General features: G+C 38.8%; 1 protein-coding gene across 2 annotated transcripts in view; it reads left to right on the top strand.

Annotated features, from left to right (window-relative positions):
* Nucleotides 1-16,911, top strand: part of LOC118019981 (ankyrin-3) — a 331,347-nt gene that overhangs the window by 265,214 nt on the left and 49,222 nt on the right. For both annotated transcript variants that reach the window (XM_035019746.1, XM_035019738.1), the window contains 5 exons: nt 11,863-12,074; nt 13,494-13,701; nt 14,995-15,091; nt 15,795-16,023; nt 16,661-16,786. In XM_035019746.1, the coding sequence (XP_034875637.1) occupies nt 11,863-12,074; nt 13,494-13,701; nt 14,995-15,091; nt 15,795-16,023; nt 16,661-16,786 (872 nt within the window). The remainder of the gene's footprint in view (nt 1-11,862; nt 12,075-13,493; nt 13,702-14,994; nt 15,092-15,794; nt 16,024-16,660; nt 16,787-16,911) is intronic.

The raw sequence follows: 16,911 nt of genomic DNA, 5'->3' as shown, positions 1-16,911 counted from the left end.
TTCAAGGAGGAGGAGAATTTTCCCAGTGTAATTGATGGTTAGGGTCAGATCTGTGGACATCACATAGACTGGAATTCCCATCCTGACCCATCACTTACTAGCTGTGCAATCCCAACCAAGCTTTAGTTTCAGTCTGTAAAGTGAGGATACCTCACAGAGAACTAAGGGGGAACTGACAAGCTAAAAATGTGAAGTTCTTCACCCAAGGTCCAATACATGAGAACCACTCAATCAATGTTAGGATTCATCACTGCTGCCATCCATGTACAGTTGTTCAGGAGAGCAGGTCAGGGCTAAAATCTTGACTCTTCCACTTGCCAAACCATCTGTTCTGACACTGGCTGCAGGACAAAGGGGCACTCTTACCTACTGTTCCCAGGTCACTGACCCGCAGGGTGGTGTCTGCCCCCTCTTCCAGATCACACAAGGCTAGTTCAAGCCCTCGTCCTGGTTGATACCTCCGCCTCACCACCACCCAGTCAGGAAATAGTAAAAAGATCTAGCTCTAGACTTCTAAAATCCAGACTTCTGACTCCAAATTTAGCTGTTTTTCTATTATACTCCTTCGCCTTTCTATGTTCTCAAATGAAGGATGCCTATGAAAGTGTTTTGTGTGGAATAAAAATGTTACGTAAATGTTAGCTGCTATTTAAAATGTCCATGACTCATCAAGGTACCATCTTAGTTCTTGTGTGACTCAAAAGGATATGATATGTATTCAGGAAAAAACTGTCATTGCAGAATACAGTGGAATTAAGATTTTTTTTCTGCCGCTAGTGAGCCCACAGACAAAAGCATATCGATGGTTACGCCAATGAAGCAGGTGTGTTAGCAAAGCTCTCTTGAAGTAAGAGGCTAGAATGACAGAGGACAGGTGGTCTGGGTGTGAAGAACCTGCTGGTACCGCTAGGATACCACGTGGCAGGAGCAACTTTTCTCTTTGGCAGCAGACATAGGTCTTGTTCAAGCACTTGTCACGTCTCTGCTGAGAAAAAGATACTGCAAAACATATTCATTCTGCTGCCCCCAAAAACATCATCTTTAAAGTGCACCAAGTTGAATCCACTTCGTACGTTTGTTTAAAACCTTTAGTTTGGGGCGCCTGGGTGGCTCAGTCTTAAGCGTCTGCCTTTGGCTCAGGTCATGATCCCGGGGTCCTGGGATCGCGCCCCTCATCGGGCTCCCTGCTCAGCGGGAAGCCTGCTTCTCCCTCTCCCACTCCCCCTGCTTATGTTCCCTCTAAATAAATAAAATCTTAAAAAAAAATAAAAAATAAAACCTTTAGTTAATCACACTCACAGAGTTTGGTTAAAGATGTTTAAAATTGTGCCTCCGAAGTCAAACCCCAAGGGGTGTTTTGTAGTTTGTGGTTTTGCTGGAACTGGCAATATTTACTCACAGAAGAATCCTTCCTCCTCGGAGGTCTTAGAATTGCCGAGCTCGAGAAATGCTCCTGTCCTGCACCGTCGCTGTGCTCGCTACTAGCTTCGTGTGGCTCAGAGCACGTGGAACTCTGCACTGAGATGTGCTGTGAGTGGAAAACACAGCAGACATACAAAGTACCCCCCACCCCACAAATCTATATCTCATTAATAATTTTTACATCGGTTACCTGTTGAAGTGGTAATATTTGGGATATGCTGGGCTAAATAAAAGATAGTGTTAAAATTAATTTTCCCTCTTCCTTTTTATTTTTCCAGTGTGGCTATAAGGACATTTAAAATTACAAATGTGACTTGCATTATACTTCTTTCAGACAGTGCTCCTCTGGACAGTGTGTGGACTCGTGTAGCCGCATTTATTAGGTTTTAAAATCAAAATCATTGCTTCCTAAGCATCACAAGAATGCTTTGAGGATATAGGGATTATGCTATTCTTTTAAAAATCCCAACCACTGTATTGGAACCAAGTGAGGCTGAAGGTCCCCCAAACAATGCTACAAGGCCAGGAACGCGTTTCCTCGCTGTTGTCATTGCTTCACTTTCCCATGAGACCGAGTGAAAGTTTATAATAATACATTTTAGATGAAATAATTATGCTATTTCTTTTTGTAAATTGAAGCAAGAAAGAGAAATTGATTACCTATAATGTTACATCACAGAAAACAAATTTTCCATAATTTATTATCTTAACTGTATCAAGAGTAACTACAGAAGCAGACTTCTCAGTTAAAAATTGCTACTTTGGTTCATCAGTTGAACTTGTTTTTAATTTATCAGCCATGAGACAGAGTAACCTTAAAGCGTCAAGTTCCATTGTAGCAACAGCTGAGCCCTGAGAAGTGAAGTACGTACTTTTATGTTGTACACAGCACCATCTGTTGGACAGATCTGTTAACAAATTTGAAAAATTCTGGAGGAAAAAGTAAAAATTGAACTTAACCAAATCAAGATTGTGTTAGGATGGGGGAAAAAAGTGCATACCAAATACTGTCAGTTAAACCATCACAAAATACTGACTTTCTATCTGTGGCCCTAAAACTCATTTTAAATCAGTTGCATGACACCTACCACATTGCAAAAGGAAAGGAACCTATACTAGCCCAGTCCCCCACACCAACTGCCGGGAGATGAGAATGGGACCAAAGCAAATGCACATTAATAATGCCGGTTTTACATATGCCGATGTATGTGAATTTTCCAGCATTTACATGTCCTTATGAGACATTAGCGGATCAGAACAATGACATCAGACACCCTGACCCACATGTCAGACGGAACGGGGCTCTTAGCCCTTTGAGGACAGGGAAGCAAGTCTGAGAAACCAGGTGTAAGCTTTATTACCTTTAGCGTGGGTGTGGATAGAGGCCGGTATGCCAGACACAGCAAATCTAGGCCCCTTGGAGTTCAGTGTGTTTCTGTATCTGCTGGACATGCTGTGTTACTGATGTATGGTGTTCGGCTTTAAAACATTATATATGATCCTGGTTTTGAACATGGAATTATATTGTTTGTCTTTTGCCTGGATGTAGTAGCAATGGTTTAAAAAAAGGTTGAAGAAAGTGACCTAATGGAGCTAATTGCCTGAAAGCCATGCTTTTTTATGTACATAAGTGGAAAAGTAAGCAAATATGGAAGAACGTTTTCCTGGAAAAAAACCATAGAGAAGCAGGTGCAAAGAATGTGAGGTTTCTGCAATCCTGGAGAAAAACCTTAGAATGATTGTTCTGACATGACCAAACATCCGCTTCCTGACTTCTCTTCCAGAAAGCCTTCCCTAAACCCCAGAGTAAGTTAGGTCCACCTGGTAAATATGGCCACGACACCTGGCCTGTCTTCTTCTGTAACAAGCAGCTTTGAACTTTAGTGTCTTCCTTGATGTACTGGGAAGTCCCTGTGGACAGGGACCGGCTCTGACTTGTTGACAGCCATATGCCCAGTGCATGGAACAGCTCTTGGCGCAGGACTGTCATCTTCCCATGTTGAATGAATGGAAACATGAATGCTTTGTATCCAGGCGTCTGTCCCCACTTTTGACGATACATTTCCTTAATAATTCAGAGACCCATACCCTAGAGAGAAAGCAACTTTCTAAAGGAAGGGATGCCACAACCAAATGAGGAGAGGAGGTTTGGGTGGCAGGGCAAGGGCAAATAATGATTAGAAATTCATTTAAAAATACTTTTAAGAAATATGATTGTCAGGAATTATATGGATTGCTAAAACTGGAGGGGAAAACAAATAGATACATCATTGTTTCTAGACATTCTTCATCATTAGCACTTTTAATACATTGTACAAATCTGAGTATCAAAGAAGATCCTTACCTTGCATAAAGATGTAAAATAATGCTGAACCAGACAAACATAAGGCAGATGCCAGAACTGAGTAAGAATATAAGTTAAATTACTAAAATTGTAGGGGCGCCTGGGTGGCTCAGTCAGTTGAGCGTCTGGCTCTTGGTTTTGGCTCAGGTCATGCATGATCTCAGGGTCCTGGGATTGAGCCCCATGCACGTGCGTGCACAGCTCAGAGTCCACTTGGGAGTCTCTTTCTCCTTTTCCCTCTGCCCCTCCCCCTGCTCTCTGTCTCCCTGTCTCTCTCTCTCTTTCTCTCTCTCAAATAAATAAATTATATCTTTTTTTAAAAATTACTAAAATTGTAGATGTGCATGGGACCTCTCTCCACTCTCTGCAACTTCCATGAATCTATAATTATTTCAAAAGTTAAGCAAAATTGAAAGGTTTCTATTATGTTTACATTGAGAAAGAAGAGTCAATTGTATCACCTGGTTTTGGGGTTTTTTCCCTGCAACATCTTGGACAGGCTTGTTAACAAAATTTGCATATTCAGATGAAGCTGAACTTGAATTCCAAGGAGATGAATGTCTACAATTTTCTGAAATATTTGAGTAAATATATTACAAGTGTTCTACTGTTCCACACATTCTATAGCCAGAGTTGAATGATATAGACTGTCTTTTATTTCCTTCATTTCTCCCAATTTATCTATAAATTCTTATATTTAATTTTCTGTACTTGGTGAAACTTTCTTTTGAAAAATGAAAAATGAAATTAAAATGATAGCGATTAAGATTTATACACTGTAGAGATACAGAGTGTCATGTGGGTTTTTTGTGTGTGTTTTGTTTTGTTTTGTTTTGTTTTGTTTAATCCAACCTTGGATCTGCCATGGAGTGGTTTTCTGGTTCTCCTCTATTCCAAATCTGTGTTACCTTGGAAAGGATATATAACATAAATTAGTATATGAACAGAACTGTGCTGGTGGTTTTCTATCATTTGTCTACCTCAGAGGGAACTTTTCTTGTCCTGACCTTAGAAACAAGGAACTTATGTTCAGAGGTCAGGAACTTGTCCAAAGTCCAGGCTCACTGGTTGAGGGTTGGATTTGAACCCAAGGCACCTGTCTCCACTGACTTCCCACAGACGCATACTGACTAGCTTGCCCAATTTTAATATTCTAGGACTCCACTTTCCCCCGCCCCTAATATCAAATAGTCCCCTTTAGAGAAACAAGTTGAGCAGAATATTCACCTGACTAGATATTGAACTGTAGTTATAGAAATTATCCTTTGCGAAGACTTGAGTTTGTATTCCTTCTATAGACTATTCACACTCAAACCTGACCTTCACACTCATAAACAGTCTTCAGAAAACAAATTTGGTCTAGGAGAAAGAACCATGGTCCCATTTGAGCACGTTATTGAGACATTTAATCATGTGCGGGTAGGAGTGAGGCAAAACTAATCAAGGATGATCATTTGAAAGCTTTGAGATTAATTTAGTGGGAACCTGATTTCAATCCTGTTATTTATGCTTCAATGTATTATGATCTTCTTAACCATTTATATTTGCAAAGCATTTTTTGATTCTTACTGCTCTGTTGCAAAATCTCAGTTACAGAGAGAGCTGTCCCACTTTTTGCAAATAAAGAAACCAAATGAGTTACAAGGTGCTTAAGAAATTTATCATTAATTAGTGAGGTAAGAAAGCTGTAGAACATTAGCTTCCATTTCTTGCACAGCAGAAAACGCCACTGTAATCAGGGCTTTCTGCTCATAGAGTGGGCCAGTAAGAAACTGTCACCTCCTGGACCAGGGTATCTGCGTATCTGTCCATTACTCATCCACTTATCAACCACCACCCCTGTGCCAGCTAGTCTGCAAAGACACTGTGTTAAATAGTGGGTGAAGTTCATGTCTGTGTGACCTCATCCCTTCTCCCCCACCCTCTTCGTAGACCTGGCTTCTAAGCTCTAAAGTGACTCTGGGCAAGTCACTTCCTCTCTTTGAACTTTAGACACCCTCTTTACCAAATGCTCTGTGGGCCAAATAGTAACTCACCTGCCACAAAGTAGACATTCAGTAAGTATAAATTTTAATATTCCGCCTGACCAAAACTACCTGTTTCAGAATGCACCTCTTTGTTTTCCCTTTAATCTTATCTTTTTGTGAAAACTTTATTAGTAACAGATTAAACAGACAGAGGGGGATTCAGGGTCCTTTCATAGTCTATGGCATTATAAACTACCCCAGGTAAGAAGCTCTCTATTTTTATGTCATTTTCTCCTTTAATTCTATAGCTACAGAGTGGTTTAGTAGATTCTTTTAAAAAGCAAACCCATTTAAAACTAATGGACATTATTGCCCCATAAGCTTCTCTTCTCATATTGAACCATCCTTAAGATGTTTCTCATAGGATCCTCTCGTCATGTTTTTAATAATTTGGGTTCTGAGTTTTTAAGGACGGATAACGGGTGAAAGTCTCCTAAGACTTTGCTTCCCACACATACCAAGTCATAAAATCGCCTAAATTGAGTGTGAAAGGTAGGTGCCATCCCTGGCCTACCAAGTCAGAATCTCCACAAGAGAAGCCTAGAAACCTGTGCCTTTAATAGATATCGCTGGTGTTGCTTATGATCTAGCCAGTTGGGGCCACACACAAGCTGGGTTCCCTTTGGGTATGAATAGGACACAGTCATCATATTTGTAGATTATTTTGTTGGGTTTATCTATGTAAAGGGTGGGAGCAAAGCAAAGATTCTTGGTAATATATTCCTGCTTCTCTAAGTAATAGACCATTTTAAAATCTGAATACAAATACAGTCCTGGAAAGAATATTGGCATTGTTCATTTTTACCTTATCAGGCTATTTGCCTGGAAATCTGACTTTTCTGACATACCTTTGTAGTTTGCAACACAGAACTTCCAGAAGAGTTTTATATTCTTGTAAGTTTTTGACACCCTTTGGGTAAAATCCATTAAGTCAACAGTAATTTCTCTTATAAACACATGGACATAATAAAATTTACTGTGGATTAAAAAGTAGGAAGACAAGAGCCACTTTCCACATACAATTAAAAAAAAACTATTAAAAGAACAAACAATAACCAGTCTCTACTACTATATATATTTTAAAGCAAGATTTGAAGAATTATGTAGTTCTTTGGTACGAAAAATGTCTCATTATTTCCCAATGAGGGCTTTGTTCAGTGGATACTAGTCGAATACCTGCAATGTGCCAGGCCTCAGTATCAGACATCATTTAGCTTAGTGTAACTTAACTGTGGGTACTTCACATTTTATGAAAAGAAAATCTGATTTGAATACACATTAGTAGATTATCAAAATTATAAATAGAATAAAAAGGCTCATGATAAGGTGTTCATGATGGGGAATGTGGCCATGAGTCAGGGCTTCCCAATAGCTGAGTTTGGAGAGCCTTCAGCCCTCCTGCAGGCTCCCCTAGTTAGCTGGGTCATTAGTTACCTGAAACAGTCAGCTAAGATCATTTCATGACTGTGTTTCAGTTTCCTTTGTTTAAAGCAAGAAATAGAGAAAAAATTTGAGTTGAATCTACATTAAAATATTAATAATCTGCCTATATCATTTATTATATATATATCATATTATTAAATACTGGTATTAGTATTATTACCCATGTAATAATACACAAGTGTACAGTCATTATAATTTTCCTCTTCTCTTCCCCCCTCCCCTAATTTTAATGTAAATTATAGGAATTTATACATAGACATGTAATGATGTGATTAGTTGATTGTGATCACATTTTTTGCGACTTTTCCATTTAATATGGCTTGGAGATTTACATATTAAAATGTATACTTCTACCCCATTCTTTTTAATACTGCACAGTATTCCATAGTATGAATATATCATAATTTATTTAACCTTTGTCCTATATGATGAGCAATAAGATCTTGTGATAGATTTTCAAGTCATAAGAATTCCCTGGTAATCTTACTGCCTGGCTTTCACTTCGTGCTCTTGCCTCTCACATTTACCTACTGTCTCCATCATTTATTGTCTTACTTATGCAGCTATCCCAGTTCGTAATTGCCTCGCCTTCCACTGTAGCTCCTAAAGAGATTATGCTTCTTCTGATAAACCGATACTTAAGTACTTTTTGTAGTTTTTACATTTGTATTGACTTTTATTCTCAGAAAAAAAGTTAAAAATAAGTATACATAGAAACAGAATATAACCTGGTCCATTTCATCATGCAGAGGCCTGGGAATCTGAATAATTCAAGAAGGCAACATGGGTATGATACTGTTTAAAATATCGTGCTTGGGGATTCCAGTGTCCTAAATTCACACAGTAGTTGTTTCTTTGGATTGAGGCTTATCTTTAAAATGCCTGTTAATAAAATACCTGTTAAAAGGGGCTTCTGGGTGGGTCAGTTGGTTGAGTGTCTGACTCTTGGTTTCCGCTCAGGTTGTGATCTCGTGGGTTGTGGGATCGAGCCCCGTGTGGAGCCCCGTGGCAGGCCTCCACACCAGCGGGGAGTCTGCTTGAGATTCTCTCCCTCTCGCCCGCCCTCCCCCGCTCATGTGCTCGCTCTCTTAAATAAATAATAAAACCTGTTAAAATACAACACTGAAGCTCAATAATTATGCAGATTTTAATTGTGACAGAGAAATTGCTAGAAGCTTTAAAATAGAGTGGGTACAACACAGAGTGTCCCAGAACCACTGGCCAATCCTAAAAGACATTAGAAGTCAAGTGTGGAGTTAGAACCCTGAGCTTCTCCCTTCACCACTCACCTGCTGCATCTGAGATGGACATGCTCACTTTATATTCGGGGTGGTTTTAATGCCTGATCAAAGGCCGTGGAGCAGAGATGTGGCCTCGCTGTGCTTAACTACACAAAGGGGCCGCTCTTCGCAGTCCCTCACTGTTACAGGTTCCAGGGGTGATAAGGCTCTCTCCCCCTTGACTCCTCACAAATGTACGTACAACACTCACACACGCACAAACGGCTAAGAAGCACGTATTGCCCCAAGTCCCCCAAAAGGTGCCTCGCTGCCCCCCGTAGGCCCATACTGATCTTGAGTAAACATCATACTCACAGGATACACGGCTTGTTACACTCAGACTCAGGAAATTTGTCTTGTTGGAAGGTTGTAATTTCATGGCGGAGTCTTCTTAAATTGCTTGCACTCTGTGGAGTCCGAAGCTATTTCTAAAGGAGAACACGATCACAAGTTTGAGGCTGAGGTAAAAAAATGTCTGCTTAGCTGCAGCTGATGGGCTGCACAGCAACTGAAACAAATGATCAGAACTCTCTCAGCTGCAGCATGAATTATGAACTCTGGGAACTCAGACTTTTTAAAATAAGCCAAACCATGGGAAGGGAAATATATCTGCTCTGTATGGAAAACTTTTATTTTGTCAATTGCTGAATAGGTGAAAACTTCCCCAGAATATTTTCCTGAGCAAACTCTTTAGTTCCTTCCTGTCTTTCTATATTAACCTTTTTTTTTCTTTAATAATTTGCCTTTGTTTTCTTTTATTTTTCTTTCACTAGAAACTCAGTATTTGGTTTTGGACAGAGCAGAGGAGAAGCAGATGGTCAGGAAGCAAAACGGACCAAATTCCAGTTCCATTTTGGTCTGGGTGGAACCCTGTTCCTCCTATTTGCCAATTAATTTGGTCTTCCCACCTCAGAGTTTGATGGTTAATCTGTAAAATGAGAAAATGTCACTGATCCAGTTATCTAACCATCCACCTTATCTTTCTATAAATTTCTACTCAAAATAAGCCATGATCTCAGTCCTGCGATGAAGGAGGCAGACATGTTCATAGTTAAAAAATGGTAGGACGTGTACTGTATGTATCAGAGGTTGAAGAGAGGGCTATGTGAGTAACAACAAAAACAAAACCAACACCCCTTTCTGAAGTCTGGGAATTTCCCCTTTATTTTGTTAACAAAACCACCCAAACTATGTAAACCCACTGTCTTCTTATCTCCTCACCTCCAGCCCCACCTCCCATCCCTCTGAAGTGACCAGTTGCCAGTGGCCTAGAATGTCTCTTCTACAAATTTCTCTTATAAAAGTCTATAAATGTGCAGATTACACATTTCCCTAAAAAGGACCAGCCTATGCATTTTGCTCTGCATCTTTGCTTCTTTCCTCACTTTATATGCTTTATACCAATCAGTCACTTCCAGCCTGGCTCCCTCCTTCCCTCGCATCTCTCACCTATTATCACCTCTTCAGAGAGGTGTTTCCTGATCATCATATTTAAATAATCTCTCCCTCCCCCACCCTCACAATGTCTCCATATAACTGTTTTATCATGATTCTTCCAGTTCTCCCTCGCAAATTTACTTTTCCAAAATACCCTTGGCTAGTCTCAAATATTTATGTCATATCTTGTTTAAGTAGGTATTTCCATGCAAATTATTAAATTTGATCTTTTTAATATATGTTTTTCTGACCAGTTTTCAGCTTCTGTGAATTGCCCATTTACAGTATTTTGCCATTTTCTGTTGGCTCATCTGTCATCTCTGTCAACTCGTAGGTGCCGTGTGTCCCATGTAGCTGTTATCTTTCCTAGTTTCCCTTTTGTCTTTTAAGCTAACTATTTTTGCCATAGAAAACTTTACATTTTTATAGTCAAAATGACCTTTTAGGCTTCTGGGTTTCCAGTTTTGAATACAAAAATTTCTCCTAACCATGGCTGAAACATATTCTCTTGATTATTTTACGGTAACGTTTTAATTTTTTTAAGTAGTTAAGTCTCTTATCCAGCGGGAATTTGTATTTATATGTAATAAGATGTAGTGATTTAGCTCTGTTCTGCCAAATAGATTTTCATGTATGTCAATGCCATCTTAAATAAGCGCTCTTTCCCCCACTGATTTGAAGTTTAAATATATGACTTTGATTTAAACATAGTCATTTAAATACATAATATATAATATATAAAAGTAGATACATTTGGACTTACATATATTCCATGTATGTGTATATATGTGTATAAATTTAAATCTATTTCTTGCTCTGTTCTTATCCCTGACCTTTTTGTCTAATCTTATATATGTATTTCTTATATTTTTATATGTCTGTCCATATAACTTTTATTATGATACTTCTAGATAAGTTTTAAAATCTTATAAGATAAATTCTCCCTCATAAAGCTATTTTTCCAAAATACTCTTGGCTAATCTCAAATATTTATTATTTCATATGATTTTAAAAATCATTTATTTCAGTTAAACCAACCAGCATTCTGCATAAAATCTGGCTCTTGGAAGAAGACCCATCTGGCTGCACTGTAGGGGATGAGTTGGAATAAGGAGAGGCGAGTGGCAGGGAGATGGTTAGGAGGTGACTCAGTGATCCAGGCAAGGCAAAGAGGGCTCAGACAGGGGCTGGCAAGACAACAAGCCTTTGCCACAGTGGAATCAGCTGGACTTCGACCTTTCGATGTGAAGTATCCAGGAAAGTGAGTCAAGCTATCGGACAGGAGGACTAGAAAACTGTAAGCCCTTTACCAGAGTTAGTATAAAGGGGAAGAAGTTAAGTTTGGAAGTGGACAGAAGGAAAGATGTATCCATTTGTGGATAGGTTGAGTTTGATGCGTGAGGGTTATCGGTGCATAGACAGAAATAGGTGATGACAATATTAATCATTTGGACAATTTAAAAATATCTTAAAGAGGTTTTCAAATAAAGTTCTAGAGCCTTTCAGACATCCTGAAATCCTTACTCACTTTCTTGTGAGGCCCTGCTTTTTCCTGACTCATTCCTACTTTGGCAGTTTGAGGGCAGATTATTGTAAATAATCACAGAATGAGGTCTCTCTTCTTAAAGAGTAGAGCTCTGTTCATATGAGGTAAAATTTCAGTTTCTGAAGATGTTTGCTCCTCTTCGGTAGAAATATTTTTCTACAAATACTGTATATGAATAGCTTTATAATATCTTTACAAATCTTTATATTATTTTTAAAGTCACTGTCGCTTTCTCTCCATCACAGAAACTCTGTGGAGACCACTGGATACAAGTCATTTTATCTATCAAATTTACACATCAGTTTATCTTAAGGTATTAGGTAGATAGGCTTACTCTCATGGCTTTTTCATTCGTCTTTTCAGAACTTGACAGCCCAGAAGAGCTAGGGAAGAAGCGGATCTGCAGGATTATCACAAAGGACTTCCCCCAGTATTTTGCCGTGGTTTCTAGGATTAAGCAGGAAAGCAACCAGATTGGTCCTGAGGGCGGAATTCTGAGCAGCACCACTGTGCCCCTGGTCCAGGCTTCTTTCCCAGAGGGTGCTTTAACCAAAAGAATTCGAGTGGGCCTCCAGGTAACGTGTGAAAATGTTGTTTCTTTGGCATATGTAGAGAGTGTGAGAGCATGCTCCACTCAGAAAACAGTTGTTGTAACTGTAACTCACCCCAATGATATTGCTAATCAAAGCACTATGCCATTTTGGGGATCATTTACCTATTTCAAATGAAAAGCATGAAGTATAAAGTGAGCTTGGTGGCTTATTCCATAAGGTACGTATTTTAGGGTTTTTCTTTTAAAAGTATCGCTTGGTTTCTGATGAAAGATTGTTTTGTTGGGGCACCTGGGTGGCTCGGTCATTGGACGTCTGCCTTTGGCTCGAGTCATGATCCCAGTGTCCTGGGATCGAGCCCCGCATGGGGCACCCTGCTCCGCGGGAGGCCTGCTTCTCCCTCTCCCACTCCCCCTGCTTGTGTTCCCTCTCTCACTGACTCTCTCTGTCAAATAAGTAAATAAAATCTTAAAAATATATATATTAAAAAAAAAGATTGTTTTGTTAACCATAGGTTATTGGTATTCCGAGTGACAAGAGCACCAAAGAGCAAATACACCATTAAAGAAACAAACCACATTTGACTTGGTTTATAAGACGCCATTTCATAAAAATCAGTAATAAGGAAACTTGCAAGCTTTCAGATTTTGATTGAAGTAGATCATAAATACTGGGTTTTATCCAAACCATTTGGAACTTGTTTGGGTTTTGGAAAGCTAACTGAAAATCATGGCAAGCGTCATCTTTCTTATATTTATTTGTTTCAGTTAGATCTATTGAAAAAAGAAAAAAGTGAGGAAAGTAATTTAATTTGTGTCAGTTAATATAGTCATTAATAGTTTAACTGAGGCTCTTCTTACGAGGTTTTTTAGAGTGAAGTACTCTAAGTGCTGGGAAGGCCTTCCGTAACCACTTGGAGCTAAGGAGACTGCCTTATAGTTCAGTGACATGAAGTTCCCTTAGCAAAGAAGCCAAAAGGAAGCCATTAGGTTTGGTAATCTCGAACTGAAATCTTAAATCCCCTTTGTTACTTAACTCTGAAGACTCCAATTTTTACCTGGGCACAAATCGCCTATGTGACGTTTTACTGGATGTCCTGCATAGGTTTAAAATACACTAGACTCAATATTTGTATTTGCTGACGTTTACTTTGGATTAGCCTGAAAGACTTCTCCGTGGTGACAACGGATTTCCTGTCACACAAGCTCATGTCGTCCATATTCTGTTGAGGAAATACACCGACTGGTTCCTGCTCCATTGTGAGGTTGTTTGGGTTCTTTTTTTTGCGCCCTCCTGAAATTGTGAGAAAGGATGAAGAAGAAAGACTTGGGCGGGGCGGAGGGGGGTCTTTTTTTTTTTTTTTCTCCTCCTCACTTAAAAAGTCAATTTTCCAATGAGAGAAAAATGTTAAACTTCCACCTAAGGTCCTTTCTCTGTCTTTAGGCCCAGCCTGTTCCTGATGAAATTGTGAAAAAGATCCTTGGAAACAAAGCAACATTTAGCCCAATCGTCACTGTGGAACCAAGAAGAAGGAAATTCCATAAACCCATCACAATGACCATTCCGGTGCCCCCGCCCTCTGGTGAAGGCGTAGCCAACGGGTACAAGGGGGATAGCACGCCGAATCTGAGGCTGCTCTGTAGCATTACAGGTGTGGTTGACTTGTTTCTGCCCTTGCTGGTGAGGCTAGCAACTTGCAGTGACTCTGTACGAACATATAAAGCCTTTGAAACATCCATGCCCACTTTATAAGACTAGAAAAAAAATAAAACATTTTACTTGTCCATCACCCCATCTGTATTGTCCCTGTACCTTTCTTTAAGATGCTGAGACCATGACTCATTTCAAATTCAGTGATATCATTTTCCCTGTTATTAAGTGTAGTATTAATAATAGTGCTCTTTTGGGGCGCCTGGGTGGCTCAGATGGTTAAGCATCTGCCTTCGGCTCAGGTCATGATCCCAGGATCCTGGGATCGAGCCCCGCATCGGGCTCCCTGCTCCGCGGGAAGCCTGCTTCTCCCTCTCCCACTCCCCCTGCTTGTGTTCCCTCTCTCTCTGTGTCACTCTCTGTCAAATAAATAAATAAAATCTTTAATAAAAAAAATAATAATAATAGTGCTCTTTTAAGGTTATTGAAATAGTATTGAATCTACTAGAGCATCTAGGTCATTTCTCAGGGACCTAGACAGAGGTGGTGGACCTAGTAGCACCCTTTAGACTGCAGGAAATTGGACAGACTTTGGAGAAAACAGGCCCCCACAGAGCACCAGGCGTAGGGCAGAGCAGAGGACATGATTCTTCTCACCACTCAATTCCCGAGTTTAATCCAATAGACAAAATCTGCAGGGTCAGGAGAACACATTTTGTGATAAGCACCTGGAATCCAGAGCTTATTTCATTTGATCAACCTAATATGATTTTTAACAGAAAGTCCTAAATTAAGATAGGTTGTTTTTTTTTGTTGTTTTTATGAGTAGTTTTAATGGCTGATTCCTCTTTGTACCCTGGAAAATTACATGATTGGGGCAGTACAAAATCAGCTGCTGCTTAACTTTCTTGATAGTTCTTGTCTTTTTTAAAAAATAAAAAAAATAAATAAGAATTATATTGTCTTTCTGAACAACAGTTCTTTGCACTTATAAATTGCACTTACAAAATGCACTTGATAGCCTGTGGTTGCCCCACATTTAAACCATTCATCAGTAGCCAGAGACACCGAGAAGTAATTTTTAAAAAATATAATGTCTTACAAGGAGATCACTATAAGGCAGTAAAACCACAGAAGGAGAGTAGAGAGGAAAACCACCCTTAGAGCCTGCCATAATTGAACGTGCTGAAGTCTTGCAAGTTCATGGCAATGCCAGAAGAACAAGACGATGATGAAGATTTTACAAGGAACAACTCCCATGATAAAATCAACATATCTGCTCTTGTTCTCCCAGGGGGCACCTCGCCTGCTCAGTGGGAAGACATCACAGGAACTACTCCCCTGACGTTCATAAAGGATTGTGTCTCTTTTACAACCAATGTTTCAGCCAGGTATGGAAATAATGGATTCCAAAAAGCACTAAGGAATTTGTTTTATTACCTTTTGGAAAGTGAAAGTTTTTGTGCTCAATACTAGTATGATTATTTTTTTTTAATTTTGATGGCAAAATTGGGCCTAACTCAGAAATCTAAAATTGACTGGCATAAGTCACCTTACCCAGTTCTCACAAGGAGCTATATGGTGCTAGACTTGATTCTTCTAGTTCTTAGCAGTTTCTGCACTTGTTTGTTGATTGTTATGGAAATCTGGCCCCATTTACTAAAGGAGGCAACTTGTTTTTATTTGTTATGCTTTCAAAGAAAAAAGACTGATAGAATTTCCATTTCTCTCTCATTTTCTTCCATAAAATTCTTGCTCCATCCAATGTAAAATAAGAGATTAAACTCTTAAGCAGGAGTAGAAAGGAAGGCTAATCATGACTAAATATAAGAGGGTGGGGGAACAGAATCTTATGGGAAGGAAAAGAGAGAGAAAAAAAAATCCTTAGCCTTTCCTCAGCAAAATTATAATAAATAATAAATGTAGACCTTCTGTAAACAGAGTAAACATCTTTGCTGTTTCTTTAAATTAACAAGTTAATGTTTTGGTATAGTTCCCTTATATGCTCTAATTTTTTAATGGTGAATTTTTTTTAAGATTTAGCTTTTAAATCACCTCATTTTCATACTTCTGTTTTGTTTTTGTTTTTCTCAGATTTTGGCTCGCAGACTGCCATCAAGTTTTAGAAACTGTGGGGTTAGCCACACAACTATACAGAGAATTAATATGTGTTCCATATATGGCCAAGTTTGTTGTTTTTGCCAAAATGAATGATCCTGTAGAATCCTCCCTGCGCTGTTTCTGCATGACAGATGACAAAGTGGACAAAACTTTAGAGCAGCAAGAGAATTTTGAGGAAGTTGCAAGAAGCAAAGATATTGAGGTACCTTGTTCACAACCAGCCCGTTCCATTACATTCCCCAGATGTGGGGTTTTATTTTAAGGTCATAATGGCACTCACTGGAAATATCAAGCACATTCTTGATTTCAGGTTTTGATTTAAAAATTTGATATAGATTTATTCTCAAATTATTTTATGTGTCTTTGAGGTTATCTTGGTTACAGTGTAGTACTAATGAATCTACATCATGGTCTATACTTCTCTGTGGTGACTCGAGTTGTCTTATTTTTAGGGTCACTGTCTTTAGCACATTACTATGATTTTCCTTTTTCAAACCCAGTGAAAGTATCTGAGTTTAAAAAAAAAAAAAAAACCCTTTCAAAATCTGTATGAAGAAGTGATGTCAGCACTTTCTCAAAGATGTCTAAAGTTGCTAAAATAGAATTGAATGTATAATTCTGTCTTGTACATATGCATGATTCAGTTTCCAATCACAGTAGTTGAATTGTGAGCCAACAGAGTTCTTTTTGTGGCAAATAACACCATAGAAGCAATTTCCTAATAAGGAGACAAATGTGACATAGAAATATGTCAGTCTTTTAATATTATGTGACTTAAAATCTCAAAATTCTTTCAGCTGAAATTAACATTTAATTATGTATTTCTTTTACTCTAAAAGGTTCTGGAAGGAAAACCTATTTATGTTGATTGTTATGGAAATCTGGCCCCACTTACCAAAGGAGGACAGCAGCTTGTTTTTAACTTTTATGCTTTCAAAGAAAATAGACTGCCATTTTCCATCAAGGTAAATCATCAACAGAGATTCTGATTAAAAAAGAAAAAAATGCTCTTAGGAATAAAAAGAAAAGAGTCTAGTGATTTATTCAGTTTGAAATATCCCACCAAACTTGAATTCAGAGGAACAAGGTC

This window comes from Mirounga leonina, unplaced genomic scaffold (genome assembly GCF_011800145.1).
Source record: "Mirounga leonina isolate KUSES-001 unplaced genomic scaffold, KU_Mleo_1.0 Mir_109, whole genome shotgun sequence".
Classification (NCBI taxonomy): domain Eukaryota; kingdom Metazoa; phylum Chordata; class Mammalia; order Carnivora; family Phocidae; genus Mirounga; species Mirounga leonina.
This window is presented reverse-complemented; position numbering and strand designations above follow the sequence as displayed.